Source organism: Delphinapterus leucas, chromosome 9 (genome assembly GCF_059928025.1).
Source record: "Delphinapterus leucas isolate spDelLeu-1000000601 "Yukka" chromosome 9, BTC_Dleu_Yukka2, whole genome shotgun sequence".
Lineage (NCBI taxonomy): Eukaryota > Metazoa > Chordata > Mammalia > Artiodactyla > Monodontidae > Delphinapterus > Delphinapterus leucas.
Genome location: NC_143137.1, coordinates 81,299,461 through 81,318,184, shown reverse-complemented (window position 1 = coordinate 81,318,184; position 18,724 = coordinate 81,299,461). Strand labels below are relative to the sequence as shown.

At 32.3% G+C, this 18,724-nt stretch overlaps 1 protein-coding gene across 2 annotated transcripts in view; it reads right to left on the bottom strand.

The window, feature by feature from the left end:
* Positions 1 to 18,724, bottom strand: part of HGF (hepatocyte growth factor) — an 83,254-nt gene that overhangs the window by 20,536 nt on the left and 43,994 nt on the right. For both annotated transcript variants that reach the window (XM_022554351.2, XM_022554352.2), the window contains exons 9-11: positions 13,151 to 13,325; positions 9,523 to 9,650; positions 872 to 974 (exon numbers count right to left, since the gene is read on the bottom strand). In XM_022554351.2, the coding sequence (XP_022410059.1) occupies positions 872 to 974; positions 9,523 to 9,650; positions 13,151 to 13,325 (406 nt within the window). The remainder of the gene's footprint in view (positions 1 to 871; positions 975 to 9,522; positions 9,651 to 13,150; positions 13,326 to 18,724) is intronic.

The following is an 18,724-nucleotide window of genomic DNA, read 5'->3' as shown; positions in this document are numbered from 1 at the left end:
CCGCTGAGCCTGCGCGTCCGGAGCCTGTGCTCCGCAACGGGAGAGGCCACAACAGTCAGAGGCCCACGTACCGCAAAAAAAAAAATGACACTACCATTTTTCTTTTAATCCTGCTGTATATATTCCAGGATATTTAATAAAACTCTGTTCTATGTTGCAACTATGTCTCATACGTCTTTTGTAATTTCAAACACACAAGCACTGCTGCTGGGGTCAAGTGGAAGATAACTGCTTTTGTTGTGAATATGTCCAATGTCAAAATCTCTAATTCTCTGAAATATATAGATTTTTTTCAATTACATATCCATTTCTTTAATTATAGAAAAATCATGTGTATCAGAATAAAGCTATACAAGGAAACATGTCTCAATAAGTTTTTAGTAGTTAAGTGGAATTTTAAGGTGTGTATATACATGAAGATGGTCACTTATCAATTTTATAAACTAATATTAATAATTAAATAATTATGAGAATATAATCCTATAATGTACTATTTGAAACACTAGATTTGGCGTTTCATTATACAATGTCTTATCCAGTTGTGTAATTGTTTTCTCCGTATGACCATATCACGCTTAAAGGTGAAGCCCAAATGTATGTTAATGTTCTTTTTGTTAATGTTCCCGAGGCACCTGTTACACAGCAGAACGCATAGTAAATCCTCAATACATATGTACTGCTTTGAATTGTTTATTTAAGTTTGCCATGTAGAGAGAAAATGTTAAATTGAGTTGCACAGAACGATCAATCTAATGTTTTTATTAGCTTACTATAATATATAAATGAATAGAAAGAAATACCAATGTACCTCAATATACCTATCTGCTGTTATCACTACATACTATATATTGAAAGAAAGAAATTTACATACCGATGTAAATCTTCCATGTTCTTGTCCCACATCGAACATGTTAGTCCAGATCGTGTTTTGGATAAATTGCCCATATAGTTTTTGCCATTCCCACGATAACAATCTAAACATAAAATATATGGAAAGAAGACTAATGAATACTAGGGAGTATAGGACAAAGACTTCTTTTACAAGCATATGAATTCATGAAAATCAACATAAAAATTAAAGCACTAAAATCTGTACAAAGCAAAGACACTTAACTATCTCTCATAAAATATCTTTATTTTTAGTCAAATTTCTTCTTCATTAAAATGAAAGTTTATGTATCAAATTACAAATTCAAAAAAAATCAAAGAAAAAATTAAGTGAGTGGCTCTTAGGGACACCAAAGAAATGAGAACTTTGTGAGTGACATATATTTTCCAATAGTTTCTACTGAAAAATTTTACTCCACAGGAAAGTCACAAGAATGATATAATGAGCACTCGTATACTAGTCACATTTGTTGTGTTTTGATTTTTGTCTTTCGTGAGATTGACATTCTGAGTCATCCAAGCCAGCTGTTTCACAAATGCTCTTTAATTTCATTTTGCCTGATTAGTTTCTCATGAATGAAATCAAGTTAAATACAGAAATATTGCCTAGGTGATATTTTGTCCTTTTTTCAGGATTATTTCATGTGACACATGATGTCAGTTTGTTCAGTTATCGTTGATGAGTTTGATAACTTGGTTAAGTGGTAAAAAGGAAAAACTTCTCTTCATATATAAGATAAACAAACAAAAAAATTTTGAGCCCTTTGAGGCTGACTACATCCTATTCCCAAACAAATTTTCACAAAATGGCTTAGGCATACTTTGATTAATTTTGCATGAATCATTTATTACTCTGCTGGTTTTAAAATGATTTTTTTATTTCCTACTTTTCTTTCTTTCTTGTTATTCTTCTGTAAATGAAAGTTTTTCCTTCTCCTCTACTCCTTCCATTTAAGTAGTATTACTACTACTAGTAGTAGTAGCAGTGGTAGTAGTAGTAGTCTACTAGTAGAAGTAGTAATGTAAATATGGACTCATGGATTCTCTTTTTATTCAGCATGATACATTATCATTCCTGTTGTTCATTTTGATGCTCAAATTGTTCCATCTTTAGCCAATGGAAGCCATGTTAAAATGGTTCCTGTGTCTTTTATCATTTCCCATGTGGTTTTATTTTTCACTTTTTCTCAACTGAGCAGTTTGCGTTCTATTAAACATTTATAGAAGTGTCCGTATTTGGAATTTTAAAAAATAATAAAAAGAAGTTAAGTTCTTCCAAATATGTAAGTTGCAGTTCTACATTTGAAAAGAAACACTATTCCATATTTTGAAATAATCCTGCATATTTTAATAGTAACTATTTAAGAATTCTGATTTTTATATGAATAAAAACTGTAGTTTTAACTATAAAATATTATCTACAAACGTACATTAACATTAAGATTATTCTCTGGTTTAAAGTTGGTAAGCCATAGTACATTATCATTGGTTTTAAATATGCTATGTGATTAGAATAAATAATAGGTACAAATTCTAATAAAATTTTTAAATGAATAATAATTTGTCCAGGAGTTATTTAATTTAGTAAAAAGGAAATATAATAATATATTCAATAGTCATGTTTTGATATCCATAAATTTGAACTTAGATAGAAAAACTCAAATAGGATAGGATTTGATACAGATAATATATCAGTCATTACCATATACAATAAAATTGTTTTCAGAAAGCATAAATTTGTAAAATCCAATTCTTGTACATATGCAGAATATATCAGTTAAAATATTTTCCTCTGACAGTGCTATTTTTTTCTACATTAGGAAAGGTTAAACTTTTGGCTGTTAGGTAGTAAATTCTTCAGATAATTTCTTACTGAAGAAAGCAGTTGTGCAATGTGATATATTGGTACTGCTCTTTGATACATTTTTGATTTTACACCTGTGTTTTCTGTATTAGAGAAAGAGATCCTCCTTACCACTACCACCATTTTATTTGAATATGAGCTAGGTGTTTCTTTTCTTAGCAAACTTTTTTTTAGAATAGTTTTTAATTTACAGAAAAGTTGTAAGTTGGTACAGAAAATTCTAATATACCACATAGTTTCCCCTACTTTTACTATCTTATATTAGTATGATAGATTTCTCACAACTATTTACCATACTGATGCATTATTACTAACAGAAACCTATATTTTGTTTAAATTCTTAGTTTTTTCCTAGTGTACTTTTTTGTGTCCTAGGATCCCACATGACACCACCTTACATTTAACTGTCATGATTTTTAAGGCTCTTCTAGATGTAACAGTTTTCTCAGACTTTGTTTTTTGATGATCCTGACAGTTTTAAGGAGAACTAGTATTTTGTAAAATGTCCATCAGTTGGGTTTGTCTGATATTTTCCTCATGATTAGATCTGGGTTATGGGTTTTTGAGAGGAAGACATAAATTTTGAGCACTTATTAACTTGCTGGCATAAGATATTCCAGCTTCACTTTATGTTTTTCTTGCCCCAGGCCTGGAATCTTCAATTTCACCAAGGAGCCATTGTTTATGTTAGTGATGAAAGGTAAGGAGAAGACGTGGGTGCTATGTGTGCTCATTGCTATTTGGTACCATTGTTTCTAGTCCCTTTCATTTGATAGAGCTGGGAAGTGTGTGCATGTGTGTGTGTGTGTGTATGTCTTCATGAGTAACTGATCCCTCTGACTCCAGTCTAGCACCAGAGTTCTTCCTTGTCTCCTCTTCATTTGTGTATTTCTTCTCCCATAGTGAGAACCATGATTCTAGGTAACATCAGTATCTTTCCTCATTTTCTGAATTCTCCAATGCACACAAAATAATGTTAAAGCTGCTACATCCTAATATAGCAAAATTACACTTTAAAGTTCAAAAGGTATTTAAAGTTATCTAACTTTAAATGTATTCCAGTGAGGCTATATATAGTCAGAAAATTGTGTTTAAAAATTATTTGGAATTTTTTTCTAAATTCTGTAGTAATGGTATCTATTTGATACACAGATAGGCACATTTCTGTGTTTTTTTCCATCTTTCTTGAGATTACTTTTTGAACATTTAAAACATTATTAAAACATTAATATTGGTTGATAGTCAAAACTATATGAAATTGTGTATTCAGAGTGTTCTCATTTTCCCTCTTGCTTCTGTGTCATATTTCTACCCACTACTACCCACCGTTACAAGTAACCAATTTCATTAGTTTCTTGTTTATGGCTCTTATATTTCTTTTTTTTTTTTTTTTTTACTTTTTTGGCAAAGATGTATACACACACACACACACATATACATATGTAATATAAATATATAATTATATGAATATATATTCTATATATGTATTATTATATCCCATTCTTTATTACTAGTAGTAAATCCCTTTATTTATTACTAATAGAATACCAAATATATATTTTAGCGCTTTGTTTTTTTTAAAATTAATAATATACCTGAAAATCACTTCATATTAGTTCATGAAAAGTTTTATCATTCTTTCTGCAAATTTGCAGTATTCCATTGTGTGATTTCGCCAGAGTAGATTTGGGTTGTTTTGCTAGTACAGAAAATGCTGCAATAAAAAACTCGTGCATATGTTTTTGCATATTATTGGAGCTGTATATTCAAATAGTGCATTATTGGTCCAAAAGGTGAATGTATATGTAATTTAATTATTGTAATAGTCTGTTCCATAAGGATTTTTATCATTTTGCACTCCCAAGAGCAAAGCATGAAGTTAATTTCCCCATACAGCTTTGCCAAGATAGTGTTGTCAAGCTTTTGAATTTTTGTGAATTTATATGTGAGAAATAAAAGTCTCATATTATGAAAAATCTCAACACTTATATTTTAGTTTTTTCTTGTTACATGTGAATTTAAGCATAATTTTCATGTATTTAAGGGAATTTTTATATTTTTCTCTAAAGAAATCTTTCTGTTCATGTATTTTGTCCATTATTTAATTTTTTGGTCCATACTTTTCACTTTCACAGTTTTTATATATTAAAAATATTTATCTTTATCTGTGATATACATTTTAAGACTTATTTCCAAATTTGTCTTTTGAATTTAAATATGATGGGTTTGTTTATGTTTTTTGCCATGGCAAGTTTTTGATGTAGCTTATTATTTTTTTCTTTTATTGCCTTTAGATTTTTAGTGTTAATTAAAAGCATATCACCACATCTAAGTTATAAAGGCATTTTTCCAAGTTTACTTCTAGTATATATATGGTATCCCTTTTTACACTACATCTCTTATCCATTTGGAGTTTATTTTCAGGTATGGTGTAAGGCATGGATTTAATTTTATTATTTTTCCAAACGGTACTTTATTGATCCATTATTATATTTTAAAAGTTTATTTTTACCCAGTGACATATAGTGCCACATTTTAAATATAATCTCAGTAAGGAGTCTATTTTTGGATTCTGTGTTCTGTCAATTTATTCATGTGCTAGAACTACATTCTTTTAATTATAAACTCTTTATAAAATATTTTAACATCTGATAGGGTTATTTACCTCTCATCACTCTTCTTTCTCAAGTTTTTTCTTAGTATAGTTACATGTTTATTCTCCTAGGAAAAATTTAGAATGAAGTTTTTGATATCAGAAAATATCACATTAAATTTACAAATTAGCTTAGGTGGAATTGATGTATTTATGATGTTGAGTTCTCATATCAAGAACAAGGGATGTTTTTCTACATGTTAAAGTACAATTTGGGGCTTTCAGTAGTAATTTAAAATTTAATTACATAGATTTCAACAACTTTCCTAAGTTTATTCCTAAGTTTTTCTCAGTTTTGTTTCCTATTATAGATGTAGTTTTCTCTTTAATTAGATTTTCAAAACCATATATGAATGCTATTAATATTTGTATATTAATTGTGTATCCTGCTACCTTAGTGATTTTTTTATTATTTGAATTCAGATTTCCAAGTATATTACTATATCATTTTCACAAAAATCTTTTGCCTTTTTACCCAATCAATAAATATGCCTTCTTATCTTATTGTAAAAAATAATATCAACAATGCAATGTTAAAGAGAAATATAATGTTAAATTATATTTACAATATTAAATAGTAAAGGAAATGCTAGACATTCTTGTTTTCTTTTTGACCTTAGTAAGAATACCTCTAATGTTTTCGCATCAAGTAAGTGGTGGTTTTATGACTGAGATTACATCTACATCTATATATCTATATGTATATACTATATATATATATATATATATATATACACACATATATATATATGAGTGGATATATGGGTGTGTGTGTAAGTATGTGTGTATTCCACAGATTCTTGAGTACTTTTATGAAAAATGCATGAATTTTGTCACAGTAATTTCAAAATCTATTAAGATTTGTTATATGGTTGTTTTTCTTACATCTAAGATGAATTATATTAACGGTTTTCTAAAACTGAACCATTTTTGTTCTCAGCCTAAACTCCACTCAATCATTATGTATTATTTACTTAATTTCTTTATTGAACTGTTCACTCAAATTTAATTTAAGATTTTTCTATTAATATTTACAAATGAGATAAGTCTATAGTTTTCTTCTGTGATACCTTTATCATGTTTAGGTTTCAATATTATAATTCCATCATAAAAATAATTTGGAAATTTTACTGCATTGGTTAAGCTACAGGGCAATTTACGTAGCATTGAGATCACCTGGTCTATGAATTCATCTAGGCATGATGTGTTTGTGGTGGAATACTTTATTAGTAAATTTCCATGTCTCTTCTGTAGGAATGAGTCTAAGTTTTCTTTCTCTATCAGGGTCATTCAAATAACTTGAATTATCCTAGTATATTACCCATTTAACTTTCATTTTCAGTTTTTACATGAGGTTGTATAAAATAATCTCATGTTTTCCTGTTTCACTGGTTATTTCTGCCTTCATAATTATTATTTCATATATTTTTCCTCTCTTGAGTCAGTTATCTGGTGGTTGTCTATTTTGTTAATTTTTTCAAAGAATCATCATTTGGCTTTATTCATTAGTTCTACTGTTTTCTTTTCTTTACCTTATTAATGTCTGCTTTTATCTTAGTTGTTTTCTTTCGTGTGTTGCTTTTGTTTTACTTTTTCCTCTACCTCTTTGAGTGGGAAATTTCATTTCCCTGTCTTCATTATGTATATTATTGATATAAATATTTAAAGCTGTGAATTGTGTTTTGTTTTCTGCCTTAAATGTACCTTATATAGTATAATACACTGTGTTTTATCAGTATTTTTAAAGAAATTCTTCAATTTCAGTTTTCTTTTTTTTAACAGAGTTATTTAATATCCAACTGGAAGAGCTTTTATATATATGTTAAATCAGATGTTGCAAGATTTGAGCAAAAGTTTTTAACTCATCAACCTATATGTGGAATTTACATTTCCTTCTATATAGAGAAGGATAAGAGCAACATCCTTTTGTGTGTGTGTGTGTGTGTGTGTGTGCCTGCATGCATACATATCAAATATGTAACAATCCATACTACTAGCTTGGCAGTATTATACAATGACATAACTCTCTGTTAAAATTTCACAGCTGTATGTTGAATTGGCTAACAGTGTCTCTTAAGTAGGACTTATTCATTTTCAAATTGCCCCACAGAGCCTAGCACATTGTTGCATAAATCAGGTATAATATATTGTTAAAGAAAAGCAATATAATATATTGTTAAAGTATTAATGAAAAGGAAAAAGCATGGAGTAATGGAAAGGTCATTTTAAGGAGAATTTGAGTGACTCACAGTTGTGCTAATTTGAGAGTTCAGGCAAGTTATTTAAATTCCCTAAAGCTAATTTCTTCACCTGTTAATGTGCAGCTCTATTATGTAAGCAATAACATCAGCTTAACTTTCAAAACCCCAAATCCTCATATTCTATTACCTGATCTTTGATAAGTGATATTTATGTACATAAAAGCATCTTAATACACATCAGAAGCTTATAAAACAATTGTTCTCACTTGCCTCTATCACTCAGAAATTATCAGTAATTGTTTAAATGACTAAGGCAGGGACAAAGCAGATCCAGCTGGTACCAAACCTTCCTTAATCATTGGTTTCAACTTTATTTCCAACTGACCTTTAAAGTCTGCCCAAGAAGAGTGAAATTGATTGAAAAGGGACTCATCTCTTCTTCCCTCTACAACTGTTTTCCGAGTTGTTCACAAAAAATGGCACTGAGGAAAGTCAGGGGATGGAAGAAGTATGTACAGGGCAATAAATCCATGAAATAGAGTTTTAAATTTGGCTTGGACTTTTTAGAATGATTTAGGACTGACCATGGCCATGACCATCATAATTAAATTTATGTGAAAGAATGTGATTATTTAAAAATCGTAACTCCTAATTCATTATATACCAATAAATGCCCAGAGCCCATTATTATTAATTTTTGACAAATGATTTTTTAAACCTATTTCAATGTGACCTTTCTCAACCACTGCTCCCTGAAACAATTATTTTCAATGGTGTCTATGTTTCCAAGCACAATGGTGATTTATCCCAAATCCCACTGTTACATATCATCTCTACTACTAACACCCCAGTCCACATCACTCTCGTCTCTTGCCTAAATTACTGAAGCAATCATTCAGTTGATTCCCCTGTTTTGGCCCTTTGTCAGGAGTTCTGGCTATTTTTCATAATGCGGCCAGAGTCATCCAGTTAAAATTTAAGTCAGACAGATCATTTAGTTCCCATCTTAGAATCCTACAACAGAGTCTCTCCCCTTTCAGAATAGAAGTGTAAATCCTTCCAGTTTCTACTAGGCCTATGGAATTTTAGCCCAGTTGCTCTCTAACCTTGCTCATTCTGTACCAGACACAATGATGCGCTGTTTCTTTCTTTTAACTTTTCAAGCACTCTCCCATCTCATGCCATTTTCATTTGCAGTTTCCTCTACCTAGAATGCTCTTTACAAGTATGTGCACGTGGCACATGCTGCTCCCTGACTTACTTCAGGTTCTCCCTAAATGTTACCTTAATATGTAAGATCTTCTCAGACCATTAAAAGATAAAATAGCAACATCCTCCTCCCTCTAACTCTGGGACATTTATCTCTCTAGCACTTACACAAGCTAACTTACTATCCCCACCTACATTTTTTTTTTTTTTTTTGCTTTACACGGGCCTCTCACTGTTGTGGCCTCTCCCGTTGCGGAGCACAGGCTCCGGATGCACAGGCTCAGCGGCCATGGCTCACGGGCCTAGCTGCTCCGCGGCATGTGGGATCTTCCCGGCCCAGGGCACGAACCTGTGTCCCCTGCATCGGCAAGCGGACTGTCAACCACGGCGCCATCAGGGAAGCCCCCCACCTACATTTTAATTTTGCTTGTTTTTGTTTGCTGGACATTAGTTCAATGGGGTCAGAGAATTTTGTTTTGTTTACTGGTATATCCACAGTGCCTAAAACTGTCCCTGGCACTAGTATACATTCAAATAAATAAAGGGATATTGAACAAATTAATATATAAAAGAAATCCAACTTCAGGCTTGGTGACTTTGTTTGCTAACAGTGCAACAAAAAATAAGTCTTCTGCTGTAATGTGTACTCCATTTAGGCATTTCCACTGAATTTAATCATGCCCACACTGCAAAATGTCAGCTATTACCTTGTCCACTTGACACATCACATTTTGGAATTTGGGAGCAGTAGCCAACTCGGATGTTTGGATCAGTGGTAAAACACCACGGTGACTCAGCCCCATCTGGATTTCGGCAATAGTTTTCTCTTAGGTCCCTATTGAGAATAAACATGTTAATGTAAATTGCCAGGGTTTCTTACGTTGGTGAAGTCAGTGTTATTACATTTCTAGAATCCTAGAATGTATGCATTCTATAAATAGAGCCCTACGTTTTAGACTTAGGATAGTTATAACAGTTTAGAATTCAGCATACACAACTGACACTGCCCACATTACTGAAATAAAATGCTGTCAGATGTCAGAATTCTTTTTCTTCCACAGACCTGGAGTTTCACACAAACACTACTGCTTCTTGAAAGAGAGAAATAGTACCACTTCATTCTTCTCACTCATTTTCAAGACGTGGACTCTCAACTGTTACAATTTTTAAAAACTGGTCTGTTATTACTTTTTCATGGACTGTATATAATGTAGAAACACATTCTCTTTACAGAAGAAAGGCTATTATAATTAGTAGTCTTTAATTTCTCTTGTTTAAAAATGAAGTTCCACCTATTCAAACATTTGCCACAAAACACATGACAGATATTTCTTCTTTAAATTCTGTATTTCTTTGATTTATTTAATTCACTACATAGATTTCTTTTAATTCCAACGTAGTTCTTTCTTGATTTAGAGATTACAACATGCAATTTTATATTTCTGTAAAATTAAATCCTAATTATAATATAGATAACCTAACTATAGAAAAAGTTGTCCATGTAATACATGTACTTCCTTTATTTTACCAGTGATATAGTTAGACATTTAGAGTTCACAATAAGGAAAAAGTCTAAACTAATATCATCTGTATATAAAAGGATTTTACCTTAATGCAAGGTTCATGTTAAATAAAATGTGGAATTTATGATTTGCTCTCCTGATAATGCTCTCTAATTTGAAGAAAGCATGTACTTTCTTTTCGTAAATCCCTGCTAATAATTTAACAGATTGAATATTCAGTCTATTGGAAGGTACATTATTTATTTCATTTAGGCCCAATTAAAAATACTACACTTTTATTACTATCCAAATTGACCATTAGAAACTGAAAAGTTTTTAAAGAAGAAGCTTGAGTTTGGTTACAAAATCAACAGGTAATAGTTTATCTAGCCAAAATAGGTCCTGACACAACTGTTATTTAAGGTTGTAAGAACAGTGAATGCCAGTAGCTAAGGCCATTGTATAGCAAATATTCTTATTTATAACCTATATTCAAGCCTTTACCCTTCTTATAAAATTATTAACTGGAAAGATGAAGAAAACCTTTTCTTTCTTCTGACCAATTTATACTCATGTTTAAAAAAACTGTCAGTACAAAATACGTGCATTGAATTTTACATAAAGTGTACGCAAATTTGCAATTTTAGATGAATAATTGCTTAGTTAAATTATTTCAAGTTGTTAATTTAAGGCAAGATAATTAAACAGAGATCTGAGGCTATCAAAAATCTTAGTTTAGGCCTGCTTTTATAATCTATATCTAGAAGCACCTCATTAATCTAGATTAAGCAAGAATGAGAGTCAAGGTTTGCTCAAATATTTTTTCTAAGTTCTTTTCCTTCACTTGAAGAGAGAAGTGTTTATAATTATTAAAGCGAATTAATGATTATATGATTCATGTACATTCACCACAGGCAGTATTGTTCAGTTATAGTGTTTTTGTTTTGTTTTGTTTTGTTTTGATTGGAGTAAAATTGCTTTACAATGTTGTGTTAGTTTCTGCTGTATAATGAAGTGAATCATCTATATGTATACCTGTATCCCCTCCCCCTTGGACCTCCCTCCCTCCCTCCCTCCCCCCGCCCCACATCTAGTTCATCACAGAGCACGGAGCTGAGCTCCCTGTGCTATACAGCAGATTCCCACTAGCTATCTCTTTGATACATGATAGTGTATTTATGTCAAACCTAATCTCCCAATTTGTCCCACCCTCCCCTTCCCACCCTGTGTCCACATGTCTGTTCTCTATGTCTACGTCTCTATTCCTGCCCTACAAATAGTGTTTTAAAGATCGTCATTTGTAAAGAGTCTCAGTTTTGGGGCATATCGTGTTTAGTACAACCAGAGATACCCGACCAGTATTCCATTCTCTGCTAGCCCACAAACAGTAAAGGCATCAATACTCTGAGTAAAATGTTGAGTCAGATTTTATCAGTTTTATAACACAGCTCACTTTTTGGTTGTTTGACATTTATGTTTGGTTACCTTGACTAAATAACCAATTAAGAAAGAATGGCTTAAATTCCAATAACATGTAAGCTAAACTTTTGATCATTTTAATTGTGAAATGTGTGGATTCAATTTCTATAATTATTATCTGTTTTTCTTACAGATGAGGTTCGTTTGGGTACTTACACATACACAATCTCTAACTTGAGTATTACCAGTCATTAGAAGTTGACAAAAAGTGTGCATGGCACTGACACTGTCTCCTTTGTCTCCCTTAGCTATTCGTTTCTCATTTTCTTTTCTCTCTCTGCTTTTATGTTTATTTCTGAGGTATGAAACACATGGGTCAGAAATAGAGAGTGAATTGCTGTGAAGAAAATGAAGGAAATAAACCCCGGAGTGGCAACTATAAATTTGTTATTATAAAATAATTTTAAAAACATAACAGATGAATATTTACTGTCTAAGCAAAGAACTCTGAATTGGCTTTTAAAATCTAAAAATAAAATAAAAAACCGTAGACTATATCCCCTCTCCAGTGGATGGGCCAACTAATGTTCATAGTTCTCCATCTTGAAATGTTAAGCTCTCTTATTAAAAGCCAGTTACATAAAGGCAATATATGTTATTTATAGGTGCTATTTCAGCAAAGCCACTATGAATGACACGTGTGTTATAAATTTTAAAAGCAATCATTTTATGTTCCTAATAACAAGGTGGGCAATTTAAAAACACATGGCACTGTGGCTGTCTGTCTAACAGAAGTCAAGTGGTGAAGAAAAGCAGCCATGGAGAAGAACATAACAGCTCTGTAACTGATATTCAAGGGCAGTTTCTTCGGCTTGGTTCATCTAAACAGCTGTTGTATTTCCCCACTTTTTAAAGAAAATTTAGAAACAATAAAAATCACTCATTCAAAATTTTAAAAATAATTTTTTTCAAGGCTGAAAATTCATCAGTTTACAATGTTGGTTGAAATCAAGGTGTGCCTTGTAATCTCCCCTAAAGTTAATATGAAAATTTAAGAAGGCACTAGTTTGAAACTTGCCTGGTTATCATTACCACTAATAGGTTTATTAAATAGACCTGCAAGAGCAAAGCTGTGATCAGAAACCTAGGGATGTGTTTCCCAAAGCATGGATGGTACATCAACCATCTGATTCAGAATCACCAAGAGTGCTTGTTAAAATGTATTATTTCAAGTCCAAATTTCAGACCTGAGCAATCAAAGTCTCTGGGGGGATGTATCTGCCTTTTCATTGCTGAATTTTCCCTAGGCACACTAAAGTTTAAGGATCACTCACACAGAAATTAGTAAAAAGCAACCACTCTGCCTCATTTCCCACAGGGCCTACTGAAATTTATATTTCTCTAATTTACTCACTTGCACTTGAAATTTTCAGGAGTTATGTCATGCTGGTGAGGATACTGGGAATCCCAACGCTGACAGGGAATTCCATTCCAAATGGTATTGATGATGCCCCGGTAACCTTCTCCTTGACCTTGAATGCATTCAGTTGTTTCCATAGGGACATCCGTGTCATTCATAGTACTGTGAGCTATTGGTAAAAAGAAATATAAATTTAAATAAAATATTTCAATCTGTCATCTACCTCTTAGAGTTCACTTGCATTTTATTAGCAGGGTTTTCTGTCACATAATTTTTATAATAATTGAATGGAATAAAAAATTCAATTTATCACTACTGTCTCACTCAAATGAAAGGAGGAATTAACATGGTGGACTCAACCATGGAATTTCTCTGCTTATAAAAAGAACATTCTGGCTTGACTTTATCTAGACCTGTTTTAAAAAGCATCATTTAATAATATTTAAATTCCCTGGATCTATCTACTCATTATTAACAATAGGTGTAAAATCTCTCTATTTATTAATGCTTAAGTATTGCATATATGTTTTTTAAAAATCACTTTTCTTACTTTTGAAATTGGAAAACATCTACAAATAATATAGTGACCAAGTGGGGAAATTTTAGCACTGTGCCGTAAGTTTGGCCATTAAAAAAAGTACGAAAAAGAAAATTAATGCTAGTCTAGAGAACAGAGTTATTTTTTAAAAATCAGTTTGTCACTATTACTATCTCCATTCCAATTCTTTTCATTCAAACACTAAATTAGTTTATTCTTGAAAAATTCTTTAAAGGCATTTTACTTCCATATGTCACTATAACTTATACATGCCAAATATACAGTATTTCTGAAATGACTATATAATTACTCCTAAAATTAGTTTATTTAAATAGTTAAAAAATTGGTAATGGTATTAACCGTGGTTTTCCTCTAAAATAATAAATATATTCTAAGCTGATATGTTGCATTTTTCTTCTTAATCAACTTGTTGGCATTTAAGAAATATTACTTGCTTCTAGGCAGATTTATTTGTTGCCTTTTTCCTAGTCCAGCTGCAGTGCTTTACCATACTTCATGAAGATCCTGAAAATCTCAGTAAGAAAAATTTTGAAGTACAAAATTAAATATACCACAACTTGAACTCTTGTCTTTTGTCTTAAGGTTTACTCACTTGCATAAAATATAACTCAAAACATTCTGGAGCAACTAAAATTCATATACCTTCTCAAAACATTCATGAAAATGTTTGTTTCCATGTAAACTCCCCAATTACCTTTATAACCTAAATGGTTATTCAAGGTGCCTCTGCATAAAACTCAAGTTGACAGCCTCTAGGTTAGTTTAAGAAGTGAATAAATAAATATCTTTGATTCACCCATTCTGGAATTCGGTGCGTCATTTCTCCAAAGGAGAGGTTAGAACTAGACATGCCTTCAGAGTCTAGGGATGTCTATAATAGTGTTCCATATTTAATGGCATAAATTCTTTTAAAGTGGCTCTTTAACTTTATTTTAAATTTCTTTCTTTCTTACAAATAATTACTACCTTATGTGGCTGAATGCTTTATTTCATTGAGTTCCATGCAAACTAAGTAGAGCCTAAGTTTGGAGTTATTCTGTGAAGTTTTGTGGAAAAAAAAGGAGGATTAATTAATGACCATCCCAATCACTAGAATGTTTTATGTACAGATTTCCAAAAATTGCCCTTTTAATAACTCTTCTTTTTAAAAACAAATCTCTTCTTCAGCTCATCTTAAAATGTGTTTTTATTTCTTATGTATCTACTTTAGGGAATAGAAATGCAGCTCAGAAATATCCTAAATTAAAAGGAAATTCAAATGGACATGAGAAAATGTCCAGAGACTGACCTATAGAATGGTCATTGAGAGTTGATGGCTTCGAGAATTTATATGTATTGATATTGGTAATATATATTGATTTAGGAAGAACAAAAATTTTGGACTGAGAGAAATGACTTCTGTAGAAGAAGTTGGTGCTGTTTAACCAAGTTCATTATGATTTTAATATTACCTGAAGTTCTTTGATGAAATAGAAAATAAGATGGATTTCATAGGTTCTGAGGGTTAGAACTATATTTCATTAAAACAAATGCTACTAAGCTATTTTTCTGATGATTTGAGTTGATTGTTACATGATTTGAGGAAAATGACTATGTGTGGGAAGTCTTTAAAGGGTGACAACTCTAAAACAGGTAAAAGTTCAAGCTTGTACTGACATATATCATTCTAATTATAAAACTATGATGTGAAAGAAGACAAAACGAATGTCCCCAGGAATCTATCAATTCATTAGCTTAACATTTTAAGAAGAAAAGTTTTGATTCCCCCACTTCTTGGGTACAAGCTCCTGGGCAGCAAATTTGTGACCTCAGTTAGGACTCAGAATACTGACAATGGGAGGAAGGTCAGAGTTAGGGCAGCCAGAGCAAAAGCACTTCTACTAATCACAGATTTCATTGCCTGACTTGGGTACTACAGCTCTCTTACTTTCTTAGCTATTTGTGTGTGTTTTGTTTTATTCGTGTATTACTGATCCATTCCTCTCAGTACTATTTTAGCACTGTGAACTTGTAACCAAAGGATCCAGTCTTGATGAGTCAACCAGGGCCACCTTTGGCTAGATATAGGCCTATCACATCTCACTAAGTATCTAGTTCAAGGCTAAGCCCATCAGAGATTAACACACTGAGCTCCTTGGACTCTAGTATGATTTTCCAGACATCAACCTAAACGATGAAAAAAGAGGAATGATACAATTTAAAAGCTAGTAGAAGATTAAAATTTTTCTAATTTGAGGGTAAAGTTTTCAAATTTTAGGAGTCCCTGTGAAAAGAAATATCTATATTACAAAAACCCTAGGTCAGAGAAAAGAGTACCTATATAAGAATACTGAGGAAAATAGTTCACTGCTGATTGATACACTAAAACTTCAGTGTCAAGTTCAGAGATCTGAATTGTTGTACTAACTTTGCACCTCAACTGCAGAGGTTCCCAGCAAGATTTAATTAAAGAATCTTTCACTTTAAAAGTAGCTATCATAAAATCCTCATTTGAACAATTATGTCAAAGATTTTTTTCTAAACTTTCATTATTATATTTTAAAACTTATGATATAAACTTATTTTAAGGGGGTCACTAACTATTCACTAAAAGACAGTGTAAGTTAAAATGGTTAGATTGAAAACCAAAATTTTGGATTTGGATTAAATAATTTGGATTATTTAACAGATTCTAATTTGGAGGTGGAAACTAGAACCTTTTGAAATTACAAAAATTACAGAATACAAAGAATTACTGCACATTAATAAAATACAATATTGTACAGAATAAATACAAATTTTCATTAGGCCTTGCTATAAACTGAATGTTTGTGTCTTCCTCAAATTCATATGTTGAAATCCTAATCCCCATGTTATGGTTAGGAGTTGGACCCTTTGGTAAATGTTTAGGTTGTAAGGGCAAAGCCTTCATAAATGGGATTAGTACCCTTATAAAAGAGACCCTGCAGAGCTTCCTTGCTCCTTCTACCATATGAGGACACAGGGCAAAGTGTGAACCATCTGTGAACCAGGAATCAGGCTCTCTCCAGATACCAAACCTACTGTCACCTTGATCTTGGACTTCTCAGCCTCCAGATCTATGTGAAATACATTTCTGTTGTTTAGAATCCACCCTGTCTATGGTATTCTGTTATAGTAGCCTGAGCTGACTAAGTCAGGCCCTATCAAGATGTAAAGAATCTAAATAATATTATTATTTTTGTCTCATTTTAATAAGCATCTGTAACTTTGAAATATATAACTAAAACAACTTGACAGTGTTACTTATTGTTGTGTTTTAATTCAGTGGAAATATTTATTTTGATTTTAACTACAAACTAGCAGTATTCACATAGTATTTTTCTTTATTTAAAAAGTACCCTCTGAAGTTAGTGCATCTGTATTTATCCCATTTCACATTCAGCTGCTAAAAGTAACCCCATAAACAAAAGCTACATAATTCTGGTGGTAATGTATAGAATAAATAATATAGGCAAAAAAAGATATATTAGTACAACAAGGTAACTACAGTTTTCATGAATTAGTAAGAGTTATTTTGCGACTTCATGCAGCTGTTTAATAAATATTATCTGATGGGGACCATGATGAATGATTTGTCCATAGACCATTTAACTGTGATATAAATGTGTGATCTTTGTTGCCTGCTTGAATACTTATGATTCGAACAAAAGGAATTATTCCTGAACCGCAATAAAATAGACTCCTTCAGCTGTCCCACTATAAAAACATCAAAATTTGGTGCAAAAACAAAACAAATGTTTCATGCCAATTGATTGGGAAAGGGCTATTAAATGTTGGGAAAGCTATTCCTTTGGACTTAATACTTAAACATGAGACCTGAAAAAGGGAAGGCTCTGAAGAGTCTCCAGTGGCCTAGTGAAGAGTTAAAGAAACACAGAAACATCCCCAGTATCAGCTGAAGATTATCAAGTTTAGCCAAAGCAACATGTTTTTAAAATACTGCATCCCCGCATCCACAAATGTTTTTGCAAGTATGTCTACCAAGCTCACACTGAAAATACCAGGAACTCTTCTGAGAGTTCCTCACAAAACATTTTGCCAGGGGTGTCAGTGGTGGTCACCCTTTGGAAGCAGATGCAAAGATATTTATATGATCCTCAGTGGCCTGTGAGTGAAGGAATGTTTTTCTTTCATGACTGACACGCAGTTTTCTATTTGGAAATGCTTTAAAGAAAACAACATTTGCTCTTGAAATTTTTCACTGTCCTGTTAGAACATGATCAAATATAATGGTTGCCTCTTGGAACACTAATTTCACTTTGCTGGTGTGGACCTGCTATGATCTGATTGCTCTACTATTTGGTAGAGAGCTTTAAGGTTTGAATACATTTGTTGAGAGAATGAACATTAACTGTTATGTAATTGTTGGGAAGACCCTCTTGCCCCCCAACAGAAAGAGATCAACACAACAAGACAACATAGAATAAATCGAACCTTTTTCTCTGTGAAAGACTAGCCAAATCCTTGCGGAGAGGCCACAAGGCCCTGACAGAGGTCCGTGAATGGCAACTGGAGAATGTGAGTGCAAATGTATATTACAGAAAACCACACCTAGGGATCCATAAGCTTTACATGGACAATAAGTAAATCCTTATGTTTACTGTCCCCTTAACCCTCCAAAAAACCTGGATTTCTTAGTGGTGACAAGCTATTGCTATTCTTTTGCCTGTAGTTAAGAACAAGTTTCTTCTTAGGCCATTGGACAAATACCTGATTATTCTTGGAATAATTCAACCCAACCCACTTCTTATTCCCAGCTACTGAAGAGCAACTGAAATATAGGATTTACTTTATGATGGTCCCTGGATATTTAGAACAGTGTGTAAAGCTACTCTCCCATCAACAGACTTGTGCTCTTTGGGCCACAGAGGGCAGGATCAGGCTCAGTGTAAATTTAAAGAGCTTCTTGTTTTAAAATTGACGTGGGAAAATAGTATAAAGACCTCCAAAGCACAAACCTCAAATTGCTTGCACGTTCTCTTTCCATG